The sequence below is a fragment of the Oncorhynchus masou genome, unplaced genomic scaffold (genome assembly GCF_036934945.1).
Source record: "Oncorhynchus masou masou isolate Uvic2021 unplaced genomic scaffold, UVic_Omas_1.1 unplaced_scaffold_704, whole genome shotgun sequence".
Taxonomy (NCBI): domain Eukaryota; kingdom Metazoa; phylum Chordata; class Actinopteri; order Salmoniformes; family Salmonidae; genus Oncorhynchus; species Oncorhynchus masou.
In genome coordinates this window covers 258,991-280,059 of record NW_027013502.1, presented here as the reverse complement: position 1 = coordinate 280,059, position 21,069 = coordinate 258,991, and the positions used below count along the sequence as shown (strand labels likewise).

The following is a 21,069-nucleotide window of genomic DNA, read 5'->3' as shown; positions in this document are numbered from 1 at the left end:
TCCCAAAGAGAGATTATCCCTGGCAAATGTTAACCCCTTACTTTAAACCTGACCTCAGCCCTGGACAGAGAGATGGATGGATGGACAGGCAAGCAGACAGGACCGACAGAGAGAGACCGGTGGACAGACAGAGAGACCGGTGGACAGAGAGAGACAGATGGACAGAGAGACCGGTGGACAGAGAGCCCGGTGGACAGACAGAGAGAGACAGATTGACAGAGAGACCGGTGGACAGACAGATGGACAGAGAGACCGGTGGACAGACAGAGACCGGTGGACAGACAGAGACAGATGGACAGAGAGACCGGTGGACAGACAGAGAGACCGGTGGACAGACAGAGACAGATGGACAGAGAGAGTATTTAGCTTCTAGTTTGTGTCCTTATTCCCGTTCCTAGCAGCATCATAAAGACAGACATGAGCAAGCGTTGGCCACCGCCAGGCATAACCAAGCGATCAGGCATAACCAAGCGATCAGGCATAACCAAGCGATCAGGCAGACAGACACAGATTAGGGATGTATTCAATTTTCTGGCTTTATTTAGAGATGTTTTGGTACAAAAATAAAACTAAAAATCAGTAACAGATATTTTTAAATGAAAGAGAAAAACAACAGCTTCTCAAAAATGTAGTCTTTAATTTGGGGAGGGAAAATATTTTTATGGTGAAAAATGTTTTTTTTTTTTTTTTTTTTACCTTTATTTAACGAGGCAAGTCAGTTAAGAACAAATTCTTATTTTCAATGACGGCCTGGGAACAGTGGGTTAACTGCCTGTTCAGGGGCAGAACGAAAATAATGAAATGAAAATAATGAAGATGTAAATATTTAGAATATTCATATCCAGCATTTCCCTTTTATAGTTTCTCAGGTATGAACATTTTCCCTTTACAGAGATGATTTCAGCCAGTAATGGTGAGAGTTGGGGTTCGTCCCAATGGTCTCTCCTTAAGGGTGCACCCGTTCACTACAGTCAGAGAGACACAGGTGGACAGACCGTCAGAGAGACACAGATGGACAGACAGTCAGAGAGAGACAGGTGGACAGACAGTCAGAGAGACACAGGTGGACAGACAGTCAGAGAGAGACAGGTTGACAGACAGTCAGAGAGAGACAGGTGGACAGACAGTCAGAGAGACAGGTGGACAGACAGTCAGAGAGAGACAGGTGGACAGACAGTCAGAGAGAGACAGGTGGACAGACAGTCAGAGAGAGACAGGTGGACAGACAGTCAGAGAGAGACAGGTGGACAGACAGTCAGAGAGAGACAGGTGGACAGACAGTCAGAGAGAGACAGGTGGACAGACAGTCAGAGAGAGACAGGTGGACAGACAGTCAGAGAGAGACAGGTGGACAGACAGTCAGAGAGAGACAGGTGGACAGACAGTCAGAGAGAGACAGGTGGACAGACAGTCAGAGAGAGACAGGTGGACAGACAGTCAGAGAGAGAGGTGGACAGACAGTCAGAGAGAGAGAGGTGGACAGACAGTCAGAGAGAGACAGGTGGACGGACAGTCAGAGAGAGACAGGTGGACAGACAGTCAGAGAGAGAGAGGTGGACAGACAGTCAGAGAGAGACAGGTGGACAGACAGTAAGAGAGAGAGGTGGACAGACAGTCAGAGAGAGACAGGTGGACGGACAGTCAGAGAGAGACAGGTGGACAGACAGTCAGAGAGAGAGAGGTGGACAGACAGTCAGAGAGAGACAGGTGGACAGACAGTAAGAGAGAGAGGTGGACAGACAGTCAGAGAGAGACAGGTGGACAGACAGTCAGAGAGAGACAGGTGGACAGACAGTCAGAGAGAGACAGGTGGACAGACAGTCAGAGAGACACAGGTGGACAGACAGTCAGAGAGAGACAGGTGGACAGACAGTCAGAGAGACACAGGTGGACAGACAGTCAGAGAGAGACAGGTTGACAGACAGTCAGAGAGAGACAGGTGGACGGACAGTCAGAGAGAGACAGGTGGACAGACAGTCAGAGAGAGACAGGTGGACAGACAGTCAGAGAGAGACAGGTGGACAGACAGTCAGAGAGAGACATGTGGACAGACAGTCAGAGAGAGAGAGATGGATGGACAGTCAGAGAGAGAGATGGATGGACAGTCAGAGAGAGATGGATGGACAGTCAGAGAGAGACAGGTGGACAGATAGTCAGAGAGAAAGGTGGACAGACAGTCAGAGAGAGACAGATGGATGGACAGTAACAGAGAGACAGACGGCTGGACAGTCAGAAGTGTTGTAGGTTCTTTAATAGAAGCGGATTCCATCATTTCTGACCATGAAACTGATTGTGAGGTCACAGAAACAACCAGAACACATCAGTCTACAATACAGACTGGTCTACAGTCTATTCCTTCATTCTCCAGACAGCTAGACAGATAAGAGGATCGGCTGGCAGACAGCTGGAAGGCCTAGACAACGATGCAACATGCAGGCGGTATTGGGCAACAGATGGCAGCTCTGAGAAGATACACCCCTGATGTAGAAATGCCTGTATGATCATGTGTAAAATGTGCTTGCAGCCGAGGCATTCAGTGCGGTGAATAAACTCCGTTTGAGTCTTTTCTAGTCGTCCGTTTGAGTTTTTACTCTGTTCAGAACCTAACAATACATTTAATAACAGTAAAATGTCTTTACAAATACTAAAATACTAAATACTAAAATAATACCCTTCTTAAAACTCACCTAACATGTTGTGCAGTACACACACACACACACCTCTCCAACCCCTGCACACACACACCTCTCCCCTCACTGTATACACTCAGCGCAGACTATTCTCGTAAGATCAACAACAAAAAATGCATAAATAAAATGTCAAATTAAAAAGTCATAAATATACAGTTCTGATTGTAATGAGGACTTTCCTACTGAGCTGACTGCTCAGGTAGACAACATGTCAACACATATCTGAGGAGTGTATATGGGACACTGTCAATAAAGTTGGTTCAAACAGAAATGTCAGTGCCTGTAGGTAACTGTAGTCATGTTTTCTGTAACATACAGTATCATACAAACAACATTTTACAACTAAACATCACATTATACAATAAAAACATTTAGCATGATTCAGAAACTCCCCCCAAAATAATCATACACTGTGTGTGTGTGTGTGTGTGTGTGCGCGCGCGCATGCTTGTGTCAGCTCTCTGTGGACGTCATCATGTCCTCTGTTCCCTTCAGGATGAGAGGAGCTCCCCTGGTCTTCTCCACCAGCTCCGCATCACCATTGTCATACGGCTGGAGAGGGAGGACGAGGAGAGAGGGATGGAGAGGCAGGGTGAAGGGGACGAGGAGAGAGGGATGGAGAGGGAGGATGAAGGGGACGAGGAGAGAGGGATGGAGAGGGAGGATGAAGGGGACGAGGAGAGAGGGATGGAGAGGGAGGGTGAAGGGGACGAGGAGAGAGGGATGGAGAGGCAGGGTGAAGGGGACGAGGAGAGAGGGATGGAGAGGCAGGGTGAAGGGGACGAGGAGAGAGGGATGGAGAGGCAGGGTGAAGGGGACGAGGAGAGGGAGGGATGGAGAGGCAGGGTGAAGGGGACGAAGGGGGAGAGGGATGGAGAGGCAGGGTGAAGGGGACGAGGAGAGAGGAATGGAGAGGGAGGGTGAAGGGGACGAGGAGAGAGGGATGGGAGGAGGGTGAAGGGGACGAGGAGAGAGGGATGGAGAAGGGGACGAGGAGAGAGGGATGGAGAGGCAGGGTGAAGGGGACGAGGAGAGAGGGATGGAGAGGCAGGGTGAAGGGGACGAGGAGAGAGGGATGGAGAGGCAGGGTGAAGGGGACGAGGAGAGAGGGATGGAGAGGCAGGGTGAAGGGGACGAGGAGAGAGGGATGGAGAGGCAGGGTGAAGGGGACGAGGAGAGAGGGATGGAGAGGCAGGGTGAAGGGGACGAGGAGAGAGGGATGGAGAGGCAGGGTGAAGGGGACGAGGAGAGAGGGATGGAGAGGCAGGGTGAAGGGGACGAGGAGAGAGGGATGGAGAGGCAGGGTGAAGGGGACGAGGAGAGAGGGATGGAGAGGCAGGGTGAAGGGGACGAGGAGAGGGGATGGAGAGGCAGGGTGAAGGGGACGAGAGGAGAGGGGATGAGGAGAGGGATGGAGAGGCAGGTGAAGGGGACGAGGAGAGAGGGATGGAGAGGCAGGGTGAAGGGGACGAGGAGAGGGGGATGGAGAGGCAGGGTGAAGGGGACGAGGAGAGGGGGATGGAGAGGCAGGGTGAAGGGACGAGGAGAGGGGGATGGAGAGGCAGGGTGAAGGGGACGAGGAGAGGGGATGGAGAGGCAGGTGAAGGGGAGGGATGGAGAGGCAGGGATGGAGAGGCAGGGTGAAGGGGACGAGGAGAGAGGGATGGAGAGGCAGGGTGAAGGGGACGAGGAGAGAGGGATGGAGAGGCAGGGTGAAGGGGACGAGGAGAGAGGGATGGAGAGGCAGGGTGAAGGGGACGAGGAGAGAGGGAATGGAGAGGCAGGGTGAAGGGGACGAGGAGAGAGGAATGGAGAGGCAGGGTGAAGGGGACGAGGAGAGAGGGATGGAGAGGCAGGGTGAAGGGGACGAGGAGAGAGGGATGGAGAGGCAGGGTGAAGGGGACGAGGAGAGAGGGATGGAGAGGCAGGGTGAAGGGGACGAGGAGAGAGGGATGGAGAGGCAGGGTGAAGGGGACGAGGAGAGGGGATGAAAGGAGAAAGAGAGGGATGGAGAGGCAGGGTGAAGGGGACGAGGAGAGGGGGATGGAGAGGGAGGGTGAAGGGGACGAGGAGAGAGGGATGGAGAGGCAGGGTGAAGGGGACGAGGAGAGAGGGATGGAGAGGCAGGGTGAAGGGGACGAGGAGAGGGGATGAAAGGAGAAAGAGAGGGATGGAGAGGCAGGGTGAAGAGGACGAGGAGAGGGGGATGGAGAGGGAGGGTGAAGGGGACGAGGAGAGAGGGATGGAGAGGCAGGGTGAAGGGGACGAGGAGAGAGGGATGGAGAGGCAGGGTGAAGGGGACGAGGAGAGAGGGATGGAGAGGCAGGGTGAAGGGGACGAGGAGAGAGGAATGGAGAGGCAGGGTGAAGGGGACGAGGAGAGAGGGTGAAGGGGACGAGGAGAGAGGGATGGAGAGGCAGGGTGAAGGGGACGAGGAGAGAGGGATGGAGAGGCAGGGTGAAGGGGACGAGGAGAGAGGGATGGAGAGGCAGGGTGAAGGGGACGAGGAGAGAGGGATGGAGAGGCAGGGTGAAGGGGACGAGGGAGAGAGGAATGGAGAGGCAGGGTGAAGGGGACGAGGAGAGAGGAATGGAGAGGCAGGGTGAAGGGGACGAGGAGAGAGGGATGGAGAGGCAGGGAGAAGGGGATGAGGAGAGAGGGATGGAGAGGCAGGGTGAAGGGGACGAGGAGAGAGGGATGGAGAGGCAGGGTGAAGGGGACGAGGAGAGAGGGATGGAGAGGCAGGGTGAAGGGGACGAGGAGAGAGGGATGGAGAGGCAGGGTGAAGGGGACGAGGAGAGAGGGATGGAGAGGCAGGGTGAAGGGGACGAGGAGAGAGGAATGGAGAGGCAGGGTGAAGGGGACGAGGAGAGAGGGATGGAGAGGCAGGGTGAAGGGGACGAGGAGAGAGGGATGGATGGAGAGGCAGGGTGAAGGGGACGAGGAGAGAGGGATGGAGAGGCAGGGTGAAGGGGACGAGGAGAGGGGATGAGGAGAGAGGGGATGAAAGGAGAAAGAGAGAGTTAGTAAGGTCCAGCCATCGGAGAGAGAGATAGAGAGAGATAAAGAAACAGAGAAATACAGTGTGGTGTCTTTCACAGAGGTGTTCAGTAGCTTCATCTCTGCTCCTCTCCATGACAAGCACAGCAATAAGCTGGATCACAGCTCGTACAGATATCCTCTCTGCTCCTCTCCATGACAAGCACAGCAATAAGCTGGATCACAGCACGTACAGATATCCTTTCTGCTCCTCTCTATGGTACACACAGCAATAAGCTGGATCACAGCACGTACAGATATCCTCTCTGCTCCTCTCTATGGTACACACAGCAATAAGCTGGATCACAGCACATACAGATATCCTCTCTGCTCCTCTCTATGGTACACACAGCAATAAGCTGGATCACAGCACGTACAGATATCCTCTCTGCTCCTCTCTATGGTACACACAGCAATAAGCTGGATCACAGCACGTACAGATATCCTCTCTATGGTACGCACAGCAATAAGCTGGATCACAGCACGTACAGATAGGAAACACAATAGGGACACAATACAACCAAGCTATAACCTAAATGAAACCCAACTATAACCCACAACCTATTTATTGAGCCATTTCTGTGGGTGGTGGGTAGCCAAGCGGTGAAGCGTGTTGGGCCAGTAACCGAGGCGACTAGGTGAAGAATCTGTCAACGTGCCCTTGAGCAAGGCCCTTTAACCCGGATGCTCCTGTAAGTGGCTGTGGAGAAGAGCGTCTGCTAAATGACTAATATGTTTCGCTTCTAGTTTGTGTCCTAATTCTCGTTCCTGGCAGCATCATAAAAGACAGACATGATCAAGCGATGGCCGCACCCAGCACCACGATGCCGCCAGGCATAACCAAGCGATCAGGCAGAGGCAGACAGGCACAGATTAGGAGTATTTTCATTTTTCTGGTTTTATTTTCAGAGATTTTTTTTTGGTACAAAAATAAAACTAAAAAACAGAAACAGATTTTTAAATGAAAGAGAAAAAATGATTTCTCTGTTAAACGGAGTTTTATTTTACAATCTGGGAAAAATATGTTTTCATACGTGCTTTATGAAAATAATGCATATTAACAGGCATATTTATATAAAAAATGTAAATATTTAGAATATTCATATCCAGCATTTCCCTTTTATAGTTTCTCAGTTATAAACATTTTCCCTTTACAGAGATGATTTCAGCCAGTAATGGTGAGAGTTGGGGTCCGTCCCAATGGTCTCTCCTTTCTCATGAAGGGTGCACTCGTTCATGACATTCCTCACATCTGACAGCAATTTTTATTTATTTGACCTTTATTTAAGTCAGTTAAGAACAAATTCTTATTTTCAATGACGGCCTAGGAACAGTGGGTTAACTGCCTGTTCAGGGGCAGAACGACAGATTTTTACCTTGTCAGCTCGGGGGTTTGAACTTGCAACCTTCCTTATGTAATACATGTATCACTAGCCACTTTGTTTACATACTCATCTCACATGTATATACTGTACTCGATACCATCTACTGTATCTTGCCTATGCTGCTCTGTACCATCACTCATTCATATATCCTTATGTACATATTCTTTATCCCCTTACACTGTGTATAAGACAGTAGTTTAGGAATTGTTAGTTAGATTACTTGTTGGTTATTACTGCATTGTCGGAACTAGAAGCACAAGCATTTCGCTACACTCGCATTAACATCTGCTAACCATGTGTATGTGACAAATAACATTTGATTTGATTACTAGTCCAACGCTCTAACCACCAGGCTACCCTGCCGCCCCATTGGGTTGGTGGAGGGCTAGAGGGACTTCCCACCATATCTCTTATACCAGTCAGTTCCTTTCAAATCAGTGAAGGGAAGTGAACGAGTGCACACTTTGGGAGGAAGGAGAGACAATTGGGACGTGGCCCAGGAGTGTAGAAGAGGACGACTTGATTTCACTTGACCACTGGGGGGCGCTAATGTATATCACACTTTACTGTGTGTGTGTGTGTGTGTGTGTGTGTGTGTGTGTGTGTGTGTGTGTGTGTGTGTGTGTGTGTGTGTAAAACAAAATGACAGTCCGTGTCATGGGTGGGGTAGAGTAAGTACGAGGGGAACATATTTCACTGTCACACCAGAGTTAGTGCTGAATAGCGTGCGACACTGAAATGCCCCCCCGCCTGTAATTGTGCTGTTTGTTCGTTCTCCATTAGTGACATCACTGACAGGATGTGTAAACGTTTAACTGGTGTTTGTGTGGGGTAGTGTAAACACACACACACACACACTCCTGTGTCTCCATACAGAGAGCAACGACACAGTGATGTGTTTGTTTGTGTGTGTGTGTGTGTGTGTGTGTGTGTGTGTGTGTGTGTGTGTGTGTCTGTGTGTCTGTGTGTCTGTGTGTCTGTGTGTGTGTGTGTGTGTGTGTGTGTGTGTGTGTGTGTGTGTGTGTGTGTGTGTGTCTGTGTGTGTGTGTGTGTGTGTGTGTGTGTGTGTACATGCCATAGCTACAGGTCACAGGAAACATGACAAATAGTCAGACCCATTTGAACCACTTCAACATCTGGTTCCCGTCCCACCAGGCTGTCCAGGGGTGGCAGACAGCCTTCCTACAACGTTCCAACAACGTTTGAACCACTTCAACATCTGGTTCACGTCCCACCAGGCTGTCCAGGAGTGGCAGACAGCCTTCCTACAACGTTCCAACAACGTTTGAACCACTTCAACATCTGGTTCACGTCCCACCAGGCTGTCCATGGGTGGCAGACAGCCTTCCTACAACGTTCCAACAACGTTTGAACCACTTCAACATCTGGTTCACGTCCCACCAGGCTGTCCAGGGGTGGCAGACAGCCTTCCTACAACGTTCCAACAACGTTTGAACCACTTCAACATCTGGTTCCCATCCCACCAGGCTGTCCAGGGGTGGCAGACAGCCTTCCTACAACGTTCCAACAACGTTATAGAGACATTGTCACTGTATAGAAAGTCTGTATGGAAAACAGTTGCATTATCAGAGTCCTGTATGGACCCAGCTGAAGACCAAAACATTCACCGCGGGGGGCTGGTCTTACTCAACCGGACTCATTCAAGTCTTGGCGTTGTAGAACGTCTCTTTCTCTCTAAACACACAGATTGAGACATCTGCATTAGAAGCTGCACGGCACCATGTTAACTGAGGAGAAATCAGCCCCATCACTCTCAATCCCCTCACAACGTTATGTTTGATCGGGTCTCTTGTTTCCAAACAACAATATCTGCATGATTAACTATTCATATGGTTCTATATTGATGAGAACAGAGACTGATAGGGCTGCTATGTTACAGCACCACATGCAGTATTATAACGACGATGCCACGAACACTCATATGGGCCATATTCTCTGTCTGCTCCTAAAGGGAAATACCTCGTCAGTCGTACAACCGAATGGCCTCCTGCTGAAATGTGTCTTCCGCATTTAACCCAACCCTCTCTGAATCAGGAGGTGGTCATCGTCGAGGCCTGGTTGTTGTAGGGCCATTTTGTGACATTGTTGTGGTGCATGTTCCACTGTAGTTCTGCTGTTGTCGGTGTTTTAGTGGTATTGTGTAACGTTGTCGTTATTCTAGGTGTTGTCGTGGTATTGTGTTACGTTGTACTTGTTGTAATTGTTGTCGTGGTATTTTGTTACGTTGTACTTGTTGTAAGTGTTGTCATGGTATTTTGTTATGTTGACGTTATTATAGGTGTTGTCATGGTATTTTGTTACGTTGTACTTGTTGTAGGTGTTGTTGTGGTATTGTGTTACGTTGTACTTGTTGTAAGTGTTGTCATGGTATTTTGTTATGTTGTCATTATTGTAGGTGTTGTCATGGTATTTTGTTACGTTGTACTTGTTGTAGGTGTTGTCGTGGTATTGTGTTACGTTGTACTTGTTGTAAGTGTTGTCATGGTATTTTGTTATGTTGTCGTTATTGTAGGTGTTGTCGTGGTATTGTGTTACGTTGTACTTGTTATAAGTGTTGTCATGGTATTTTGTTATATTGTCGTTATTGTAGGTGTTGTCGTGGTATTGTGTTATGTTGTTGTTATTGTAAGTGTTGTCATGGTATTTTGTTATGTTGACGTAGGTGTTGCCATGGTATTTTGTTACTTGGTAGTAGTCACTTAAGTGGTCTTTTGTCCAGTGTAGTTATTTAAAAAAAATGTTTTGTTAAGTTGTAGTGGTTATAGTGGTTGATGTTGTCAAGGTGTGTCAGTGCATGGTGGTTGCTATGGTATAGTGACGAGGCCATAACGTTGTTGTTAGGTTGTAGTTTATGTCATTGTGACAGCGTAGCTACATTGTTGTCACAGGACTGTTAGCTAGTTGTCTGGGCGTGGTGATGGAAGTTACTATAGCACCCTGTCAGTGTTGACATTGTTACAGTGTAACTGCCTGTTATGTCGTCACCGTACGTCTGTCACCTACATGTGCCTACTGTCCTCGTCTAATCGTCTGTGTCCGAGTGGTCGCCGTGGGGACTTATATGATTGTTGTCGTCGTTGTGGTGATTGTTGCCGTTGCTCTCGGAGAGTACCTCTTGCTCCTGGGTGTTGCAGCGTATGCCCGACAGCGTGTCTTTGCGGCCGGCGTCGCCGCGGCGACACAGGCAGCAGAGGATCCGCTTGAAGGTCTGTAACATGTCCGTGTCTCTGAAGCTGTAGATGATGGGGTTGACCAGGGAGTTACACTCAGCCAGGACCAGACAGTACTTCTCATAACGCAGCACCTGGCAAGATTCACAGCCCAGACCATCCAACATCAACAACACCAGGCCCGGGGTCCAGCAGATCACAAAACAACCTGGAGGAGAGGGGGATGAGAGAGGTGGAGAGGGAGGAGAGAGGAGAGGAGAGGAGAGGGGAGGAGAGGGAGGAGAGGGGGAGGAGAGAGGTGGAGAGGGAGGAGAGAGGAGAGGGGAGGAGAGGGGAGGAGAGGGAGGAGAGAGGAGGAGAGGAGAGGGGGGGCGGAGTAGGGGGGGAGGAGAGAGGAGAGGGGGGGAGAGGAGAGGGAGTGGAGAGACAATTGTAAAATGTCAGCTGGTCAGTGAATACTGTACACACACACAGTCAGTATCCACTGTCGGTGTGGGGCTTGGGGTTGGTCGGACAGATCTGATTTCATTATGATAATATTCAATTACACAATTTCACCCTTCAGGAATTCATATTGTACACACACACACACACACACACACACACACACACACACACACACACACACACACACACACACACACACACACACACACACACACACACAGAGAAGGGGAGGTTGAAATGGAGGGGTGTATTTGCGTCGTGGTGGTTTAACTATGCTGTTCCCTGTCAGGACATGCACAGACATTCCTCACTTACATGTTTTGTTTCACTATCCTTGTGGCGACCAAACAATTGATTCCCATTCAAGATCCTATTTTCCCCAACATCTAACCCTAAACCTAAACCCTAAGCGTGAATGAGCCTCTTTCCTTGTGACGACCGGCGAAATGTCCCCAATTGTCTGAACGTTCTTTGTTTTACCATCCTGTGAGGACTTCTGGTATCCAGTAAAACCCAAAACACACACAGCCTCTCTCACTCACACTTACCATGCCAGAGAGTACACACACATCCTCTCTCACTCACACTTACCATGCCAGAGAGTACACACACATCCTCTCTCACTCACACTTACCATGGCAGAGAGTACACACACAGCCTCTCTCACTCACACTTACCATGGCAGAGAGTACACACACAGCCTCTCTCACTCACACTTGCCATGCCAGAAAGAGAGACAACCAGAAATGCAAGGATTGTATGAGCCTGTATGTGAGAAACAGAGACGTCAAATTCCTTCTAGAGGAATTTAATCAGAAGTTAAAAATGCTGGAGCAGAAGCTTGGGAGAGGGAGAGAAGCAGGAAAGAGGAGAAGGAAGGAAGGAAGGAAGGAAGGAAGGAAGGGAGGGAGGGAGAGAGTGAGGGATGTGGGGGTGGAAGTAGAGTGTCTGGTTAAACGAGTCAGAACAAGCCAGAGAGGTGCCTGAATATGAGAGAGAGAGAGAGAGAGAGAGAGAGAGAGAGAGAGAGAGAGAGAGAGAGAGAGAGAGAGAGAGAGAGAGAGAGAGAGAGAGAGAGAGAGAGAGAGAGAGAGAGAGAGAGAGAGAGAGAGAGAGAGAGAGAGAGAGAGAGAGAGAGAGAGAGAGAGAGAGAGAGAGAGAGAGTGTGTGTGTGTATGTATGTATATACAGTTGAAGTCAGAAGTTTACATACACTTAGGTTGGAGTCATTAAAACTTGTTTATTATTCAGCCACTCCACATATTTCTTGTTATTAACAAACTATAGTTTTGTCTAGTCAGTTAGGACATCTACTTTGTACATGACACAAGTCATTATTTCAACGATTGTTTACAGACAGATTATTTCACTGTATCACAATTCCAGTGTGTCAGAAGTTTACATACACAAAGTTGACTGTGCCTTTAAACAGCTTGGAAAATTCCAGAAAATGATGTCATGGCTTAAGAAGCTTCTGATTGGCTAATTGACATAATTTGAGTCAATTGGAGGTGTACCTGTGGATGTATTTCAAGGCCTACCTTCAAACTCAGTGCCTATTTGCTTGACATCATGGGAAAATCAAAAGAAATCAGCCAAGACCTCAGAAAAAAAGACCTCCACAAGTCTGGTTCATCCTTGGGAGCAATTTCCAAACGCCTGAAGGTACCACGTTCATCTATACAAACAATAATACTCAAGTATAAACACCATGGGAACCACGCAGCCGTCATACCGCTCAGGAAGGAGACGCTTTCTGTCTCCTAGAGATGAACGTACTTTGGTGCGAAAAGTGCAAATCAATCCCAGAACAACAGCAAAAGACCTTGTGAAGATGCTGGAGGAAACAGGTACAAAAGTATCTATATCCACAGTAAACGAGTCCTATATCGACATAACCTGAAAGGCCGCTAAGAAAGGAAGAAGCCACTGCTCCAAAACCACTGTAAAAAAGCCAAACTACAGTTTGCAACTGCACATGGGGACAAAGATCGTACTTTTTGGAGAAATGTCCTCTGATCTGATGAAACAAAAAACCAAAGCCAATTCCTCGTTTGGCCGCATTTCCTTCCAGTTCTCTGCTGCCAAATACTGGAACGAATTGCAAAAATCACTGAAGCTGGAGACTCGGATCTCCCTCTCTAACTTTAAGCACCAGTTGTCAGAGCAGTTCACAGATCACTGCACATAGCCCATCTGTGAATAGCCCATCCAACTACCTCATCCCCATACTGTTGCTCCTTTGCACCCCAGTATATATTCTGCACATCCATCACATCCAGTGTTTAATGGCTAATAATATGTAATTATTTCACCACTATGAGTTATTATTATTATGTACAGCCTTACCACCCTAATCTTACCTCATTTGCACTCACTGTATATAGACGTTTCTATTGTGTTATTGACTGTATGTTTGTTTATTCCATGTGTAACTCTGTGTTGTTGTTTGTTGTTTGTGTCGCACTGCTTTGCTTTATATTGCCCCGGTCACAGTTGTAAATGAGAACTCATTCTCAACTGGCCTACCAATGATACACTAACCTACCTGAGTACACTAACCTACCTATGATACACTAACCTACCTATGATACACTAACCTACCTGAGTACACTAACCTACCTATGATACACTAACCTACCTGAGTACACTAACCTACCTATGATACACTAACCTACCTGAGTACACTAACCTACCTATGATACACTAACCTACCTATGATACACTAACCTACCTATGATACACTAACCTACCTGAGTACACTAACCTACCTATGATACACTAACCTACCTGAGTACACTAACCTACCTATGATACACTAACCTACCTGAGTACACTAACCTACCTATGATACACTAACCTACCTATGATACACTAACCTACCTATGATACACTAACCTACCTGAGTACACTAACCTACCTATGATACACTAACCTACCTGATACACTAACCTACCTATGATACACTAACCTACCTGAGTACACTAACCTACCTATGATACACTAACCTACCTGAGTACACTAACCTACCTATGATACACTAACCTACCTATGATACACTAACCTACCTATGATACACTAACCTACCTGAGTACACTAACCTACCTATGATACACTAACCTACCTGATACACTAACCTACCTATGATACACTAACCTACCTGAGTACACTAACCTACCTATGATACACTAACCTATGATACACTAACCTACCTATGATACACTAACCTACCTATGATACACTAACCTACCTATGTACATAACACTAACCTACCTATGATACACTAACCTACCTATGATACACTAACCTACCTATGATACACTAACCTACCTATGATACACTAACCTACCTGAGTACACTAACCTACCTATGATACACTAACCTACCTATGATACACTAACCTACCTATGATACACTAACCTACCTATGATACACTAACCTACCTATGATACACTAACCTACCTATGATACACTAACCTACCTATGATACACTAACCTACCTATGATACACTAACCTAACCTACCTATGATACACTAACCTACCTATGATACACTAACCTACCTATGATACACTAACCTACCTATGATACACTAACCTATGATACACTAACCTACCTATGATACACTAACCTACCTATGATACACTAACCTACCTATGATACACTAACCTACCTATGATACACTACCTACCTAACCTAACCTACCTGAGTACACTAACCTACCTATGATACACTAACCTACCTATGATACACTAACCTACCTGAGTACACTAACCTACCTATGAGTACACTAACCTACCTATGATAAACTAACCTACCTGAGTACACTAACCTACCTGAGTACACTAACCTACCTATGATATAAACTAACTAACCTACCTATGATACACTAACCTACCTATGATACACTAACACTACCTATGATGATACACTAACCTACCTATGATACACTAACCTACCTATGATACACTAACCTACCTATGATACACTACCTATGAGTACACTAACCTACCTATGATACACTAACCTACCTGATACACTAACCTACCTATGATACACTAACCTACCTATGATACACTAACCTACCTATGATACACTAACCTAACTGAACCTAACCTATGATACACTAACCTACCTATGATACACTAACCTACCTATGATACACTAACCTACCTATGATACACTAACCTACCTATGATATGATACACTAACCTACCTGATACACTAACCTACCTATGATAAACTAACCTACCTGAGTACACTAACCTACCTATGATACACTAACCTACCTATGATACACTAACCTACCAATGATACACTAACCTACCTGATGATACCTACCTATGATAACCTACCTATGATACACTAACCTACCTATGATACACTAACCTACCTATGACACTAACCTATGATACACTAACCTACCTATGATACACTAACCTATGACTAACCTGATACACTAACCTACCAATGATACACTAACCTACCTATGATACACTAACCTACCTATGATACACTAACCTACCTATGATACACTAACCTACCTGATACACTAACCACCTATGATAACCTACCTATGATACACTAACCTACCTATGATACACTAACCTACCTATGATACACTAACCTACCTATGATACACTAACCTACCTATGATAAACTAACCTACCTATGATACACTAACCTACCTATGATACACTAACCTACCTATGTACACTAACCTACCTATGATACACTAACCTACCTATGATAAACTAACCTACCTGAGTACACTAACCTACCACTAACCTACCTGAGTACACTAACCTACCTATGATACACTAACACCTATGATACACTAACCTACCTATGATACACTAACCTACCTATGATACACTAACCTACCTATGATACACTAACCTACCACTAACCTACCTATGATACACTAACCTACTGACTAACCTACCTATGATACACTAACCTATGATACACTAACCTACCTATGATACACTAACCTACCTATGATACACTAACCTACCAATGATACACTAACCTACCAATGATACACTAACCTACCTATGATACACTAACCTACCAATGATACACTAACCTACCTGAGTACACTAACCTACCAATGATACACTAACCTACCTATGATACACTAACCTACCTATGATACACTAACCTACCTATGATACACTAACCTACCTGAGTACACTAACCTACCTATGATACACTAACCTACCTATGATACACTAACCTACCAATGATACACTAACCTACCTATGATACACTAACCTACCTATGATACACTAACCTACCTATGATACACTAACCTACCTATGATACACTAACCTACCTATGATACACTAACCTACCTATGATAAACTAACCTACCTAAGTACACTAACCTACCTGAGTACACTAACCTACCTATGATAAACTAACCTACCTGAGTACACTAACCTACCAATGATACACTAACCTACCTATGATACACTAACCTACCTATGATACACTAACCTACCTATGATACACTAACCTACCTATGATACACTAACCTACCAATGATACACTAACCTACCTATGATACACTAACCTACCAATGATACACTAACCTACCTATGATACACTAACCTACCAATGATACACTAACCTACCTATGATACACTAACCTACCAATGATACACTAACCTACCTGAGTACACTAACCTACCTATGATACACTAACCTACCTGAGTACACTAACCTACCTATGATACACTAACCTACCTATGATACACTAACCTACCTATGATACACTAACCTACCTATGATACACTAACCTACCTGAGTACACTAACCTACCTATGATACACTAACCTACTAACCTACCTATGATACACTAACCTACCTATGATACACTAACCTACCTATGATAACCTACCTATGATACACTAACCTACCTGAGTACACTAACCTACCTATGATACACTAACCTACCTATGATACACTAACCTACCTATGATACACTAACCTACCTATGATACACTAACCTACCTATGATACACTAACCTACCTATGATACACTAACCTACCTATGATACACTAACCTACCAATGATACACTAACCTACCTATGATACACTAACCTACCTATGATACACTAACCTACCAATGATACACTAACCTACCTATGATACACTAACCTACCTATGATACACTAACCTATCTATGATACACTAACCTACCTATGATACACTAACCTACCTAAGTACACTAACCTACCTATGATACACTAACCTACCTATGATACACTAACCTACCAATGATACACTAACCTACCTATGATACACTAACCTACCTAAGTACACTAACCTACCTATGATACACTAACCTACCTATGATACACTAACCTATCTATGATACACTAACCTACCTATGATACACTAACCTACCTATGATACACTAACCTACCTATGATACACTAACCTACCTATGATACACTAACCTACCTAAGTACACTAACCTACCTATGATACACTAACCTACCTATGATACACTAACCTACCTATGATACACTAACCTACCTAAGTACACTAACCTACCTATGATACACTAACCTACCTGAGTACACTAACCTACCTATGATACACTAACCTACCTAAGTACACTAACCTACCTATGATACACTAACCTACCTGAGTACACTAACCTACCTATGATACACTAACCTACCTGAGTACACTAACCTACCTATGATACACTAACCTACCTGAGTACACTAACCTACCTATGATACACTAACCTACCTATGATACACTAACCTACCTGAGTACACTAACCTACCTATGATACACTAACCTACCTAAGTACACTAACCTACCTATGATACACTAACCTACCTAAGTACACTAACCTACCTATGATACACTAACCTACCTAAGTACACTAACCTACTAGCCTAAGTTGTTCTCAACCTGGTTAAATAAAGGTGAAATAAAAATAAACATTTGACCCAAGTGAAACAATTTAAAGGCAATGCTACCAAATACTAATTGAGTGTATATAAACGTCTGACCCACTGGGAATATGATGAAAGAAATAAAAGCTGAAATAAATCATTCTCTCTACTATTATTCTGACATTTTAGGGACCTAAGGGGACCTAAGACAGGGAATTTTTACTGGGACTAAATGTCAGGAATTGTGAAAAACTGAGTTTAAATATATTCGGCTAAGGTGTATGTAAACTTCAACTGTATGTATGTATGTATGTATGGATAGATGTATGTATGGATAGATGTATGTATGTATAGATGTATAGATGGATAGATGGATAGACGGATAGACGGATGGACGGATGGACGGATGGACGGATGGACGGATAGATGGATAGATAGATATAGATAGATATATAGATATAGATAGATATAGATAGATATATAGATATAGATAGATAGTTGTCCAGGCCCTTCTCACCCAGGATCATAGAAACCGTCTTCATCAGGTTGAACACAGTCTCCTTGTGTCGTATCTGGCTGGTGTGCTGAGACATCCTCTGGCTCTTGTGTCTGACGTACACAAAGATCCTGGTGTAGGCAGCCACCATGAGAGAGAAGGTGAAGAGGTTGAGCACAGCCCAGAACACCAGGTAGGAGCGTTTGTACATGGGGGCCATGGTGGAGCAGTTTTCCAGGTCACACAGACAGTGCCAGCCCATGGTGGGAACCAGGCCCATGAAGATGGCTAGGCCCCAGATAAGGGCGATGAGCAGCACCACGCGGCGGTTGGTCATCTTACTGTGGAGCTGAGATGATATATACTTTATTAGTTCATAACAGATGGAAACCGCTTTCTCCTGACCACTCTACTGTAATATCAACACACACACACACACACACACCTGCATGGTGAAGATGGTCTGGTGGCGCTCCAAGGCGATGGCCAGGAGGTTCAACACCGATGCTGTCAGACTGGAGTCGATCAGGGTCTGGAGGGAGGAATAATTCATCTATATTTGAAGGGTTTTTAACATATTGATTGAGACAGGACAGTTGAAAGGAGACAGGAAAGGTAGGAGAGATAGAGAGTCAGAAGACCAGAGGGTGGATTTACAACCCACACTGACTGGTAAACTTGGCTGTACAGTCGTGGGCAAAAGTTTTGAGTGTCAAAGGCTTTTATTGACAATTACATGAAGTTGATGCAAAGAGTCAATATTTGCAGTGTTGACCCTTCTTCTTCAAGACCTCTGCAATCCGCCCTGTCATGCTGTCAATTAACTTCTGGGTCACATCCTGGCTGATGGCAGGATGTTTTCTTGGAGTTTGTCAGAATTTGTGGGGTTTTGTTTGTCCACCCGCTTCTTGAGGATTGACCACAAGTTCTCAATGGGATTTAGGTCTGTGGAGTTTCCAGGCCATGGACCCAAAATATCGATGTTTTGTTCCCTGAGCCACTTAGTTATCACTTTTGCCTTATGGCAAGGTGCTCCATCATGCTGGAAAAGGTATTGTTCGTCACCAAACTGTTCCTGGATGGTTGGGAGAAGTTGCTCTCGGAGGATGTGTTGGTACCATTCTTTATTCATGACTGTGTTCTTAGGCAAAATTGTGAGTGAGCCCTCTCCCGTGGCTGAGAAGCAACCCCACACATGAATGGTCTCAGGATGCTTTACTGTTGGCATGACACAGGACTGATGGTAGCGCTCACCTTGTCTTCTCCGGTCAAGCTTTTTCATGATGCCCCTAACAATCGGAAAGGGGATTCATCAGAGAAAATGACTTTACCCCAGTCCTCAGCAGTCCAATCCCTGTACCTTCTGCAGAATATCAGTCTGTCCCCGATGTGAAGAAAAGTGGCTTCTTTGCTGCCCTTCTTGACACCAGGCCATCCTCCAAAAGTCTTCACCTCACTGTGCGTGCAGATGCACTCACACCTGCCTGCTGCAATTCCTGAGCAAGCTCTGTACTGGTGGTGTCCCGATCCTGCAGCTGAATCAACTTTAGGAGACAGTCCTGGAGCTTGCTGGACTTTCTTGGGCGCCCTGAAGCCTTCTTCACAGCAAATGAACCGCTCTCCTTGAAGTTCTTGATGATCCGATAAATGGTTGATTTAGGTACAATCTTACTGGCAGCAATATCCTTGCCTGTGAAGCCCTTTTTGTGCAAAGCAATGATGACGGCACGTGTTTCCTTTCAGGTAACCATGGTTGACAGAGGAAGAACAACGATTCCAAGCTCCACCCTCCTTTTGAAGCTTCCAGTCTGTTATTCAAACTCAATCAGCATGACAGAGGGATCTCCAGCCTTGTCAACACTGAGAATCACTGAAATGTCAGCTGGTCATTTTGTGGCAGGGCTGAAATGCAGTGGAAATGTTTTTGGGGGGATTCAGTTCATTTGCATGGCTAAGATGGACTTTGCAATTAATTACAATTCATCTGATCACTCTTCATAACATTCTGGAGTATATGCAAATTGCCATCATACAAACTGAGACAGCAGACTGTGTGAAAATTTATATTTGAGTCATTCTCAAAACATTTGGCCACAACTGTACATGTGTGCCGGGTTCCTCAGCATTAACTGCTGGACCACAGCGGGTCCTTTTTTCAACTATGTGGGCCTTTTGCTTATAATAGCTTAGTAAGCATAAATCACACAAACCTACAGTACTTTGACAGGAAAAGTTTTCCAAGTTTGAAAGAAAAAATGTGGATTAATGGGCCCAAGCAAGCATCAACTCAGGGACGGACCAGGATCAGAAATCAGCCCAGGCTTTTCTGACATGCCCGGCCCATGTTTTCCTCAAGGACCTCATCACTAGCTAAGTAATGCTAATTATGTGGAAAAGAAACTGCCCTTTGGCCAGTCTGTTTCTGCATCAACTAACCCTATGGGAAGAACTTGTCTTGTGCACCTGGCTTACTGGCCATTGGTTCAGGGTTAGTTAGGGTGTGTGTTGGACTCTCCTACCTGGCTTACTGGCCATTGGTTCAGGGTTAGTTAGGGTGTGTGTTGGACTCTCCTACCTGGCTTACTGGCCATTGGTTCAGGGTTAGTTAGGGTGTGTGTTGGACTCTCCTACCTGGCTTACTGGCCATTGGTTCAGGGTTAGTTAGGGTGTGTGTTGGACTCTCCTACCTGGCTTACTGGCCATTGGTTCAGGGTTAGTTAGGGTGTGTGTTGGACTCTCCTACCTGGCTTACTGGCCATTGGTCCAGAGTTAGTTAGGGTGTGTGTTGGACTCTCCTACCTGGCTTACTGGCCATTGGTTCAGGGTTAGTTAGGGTGTGTGTTGGACTCTCCTACCTGGCTTACTGGCCATTGGTCCAGGGTTAGTTAGGGTGTGTGTTGA

At 45.9% G+C, this 21,069-nt stretch overlaps 1 protein-coding gene across 5 annotated transcripts in view; it reads right to left on the bottom strand.

Moving 5' to 3' along the window:
* Positions 1 to 511: 511 nt before the first annotated feature.
* Positions 512 to 21,069, bottom strand: part of LOC135537049 (lysophosphatidic acid receptor 2-like) — a 46,305-nt gene continuing 25,747 nt past the window's right edge. For 3 of the 5 annotated variants that reach the window (XM_064963259.1, XM_064963258.1, XM_064963260.1), the window contains 4 exons: positions 18,614 to 18,700; positions 18,190 to 18,517; positions 10,248 to 10,513; positions 512 to 3,242 (listed from right to left, as the gene is read on the bottom strand). In XM_064963259.1, the coding sequence (XP_064819331.1) occupies positions 3,144 to 3,242; positions 10,248 to 10,513; positions 18,190 to 18,517; positions 18,614 to 18,700 (780 nt within the window). In that variant the 3' untranslated portion in view covers positions 512 to 3,143. Of the gene's footprint in view, positions 3,243 to 6,606; positions 8,810 to 10,138; positions 10,514 to 18,189; positions 18,518 to 18,613; positions 18,701 to 21,069 lie in introns of those variants that run through there. The other 2 variants (XM_064963261.1, XM_064963263.1) reach the window with 2 other exon arrangements.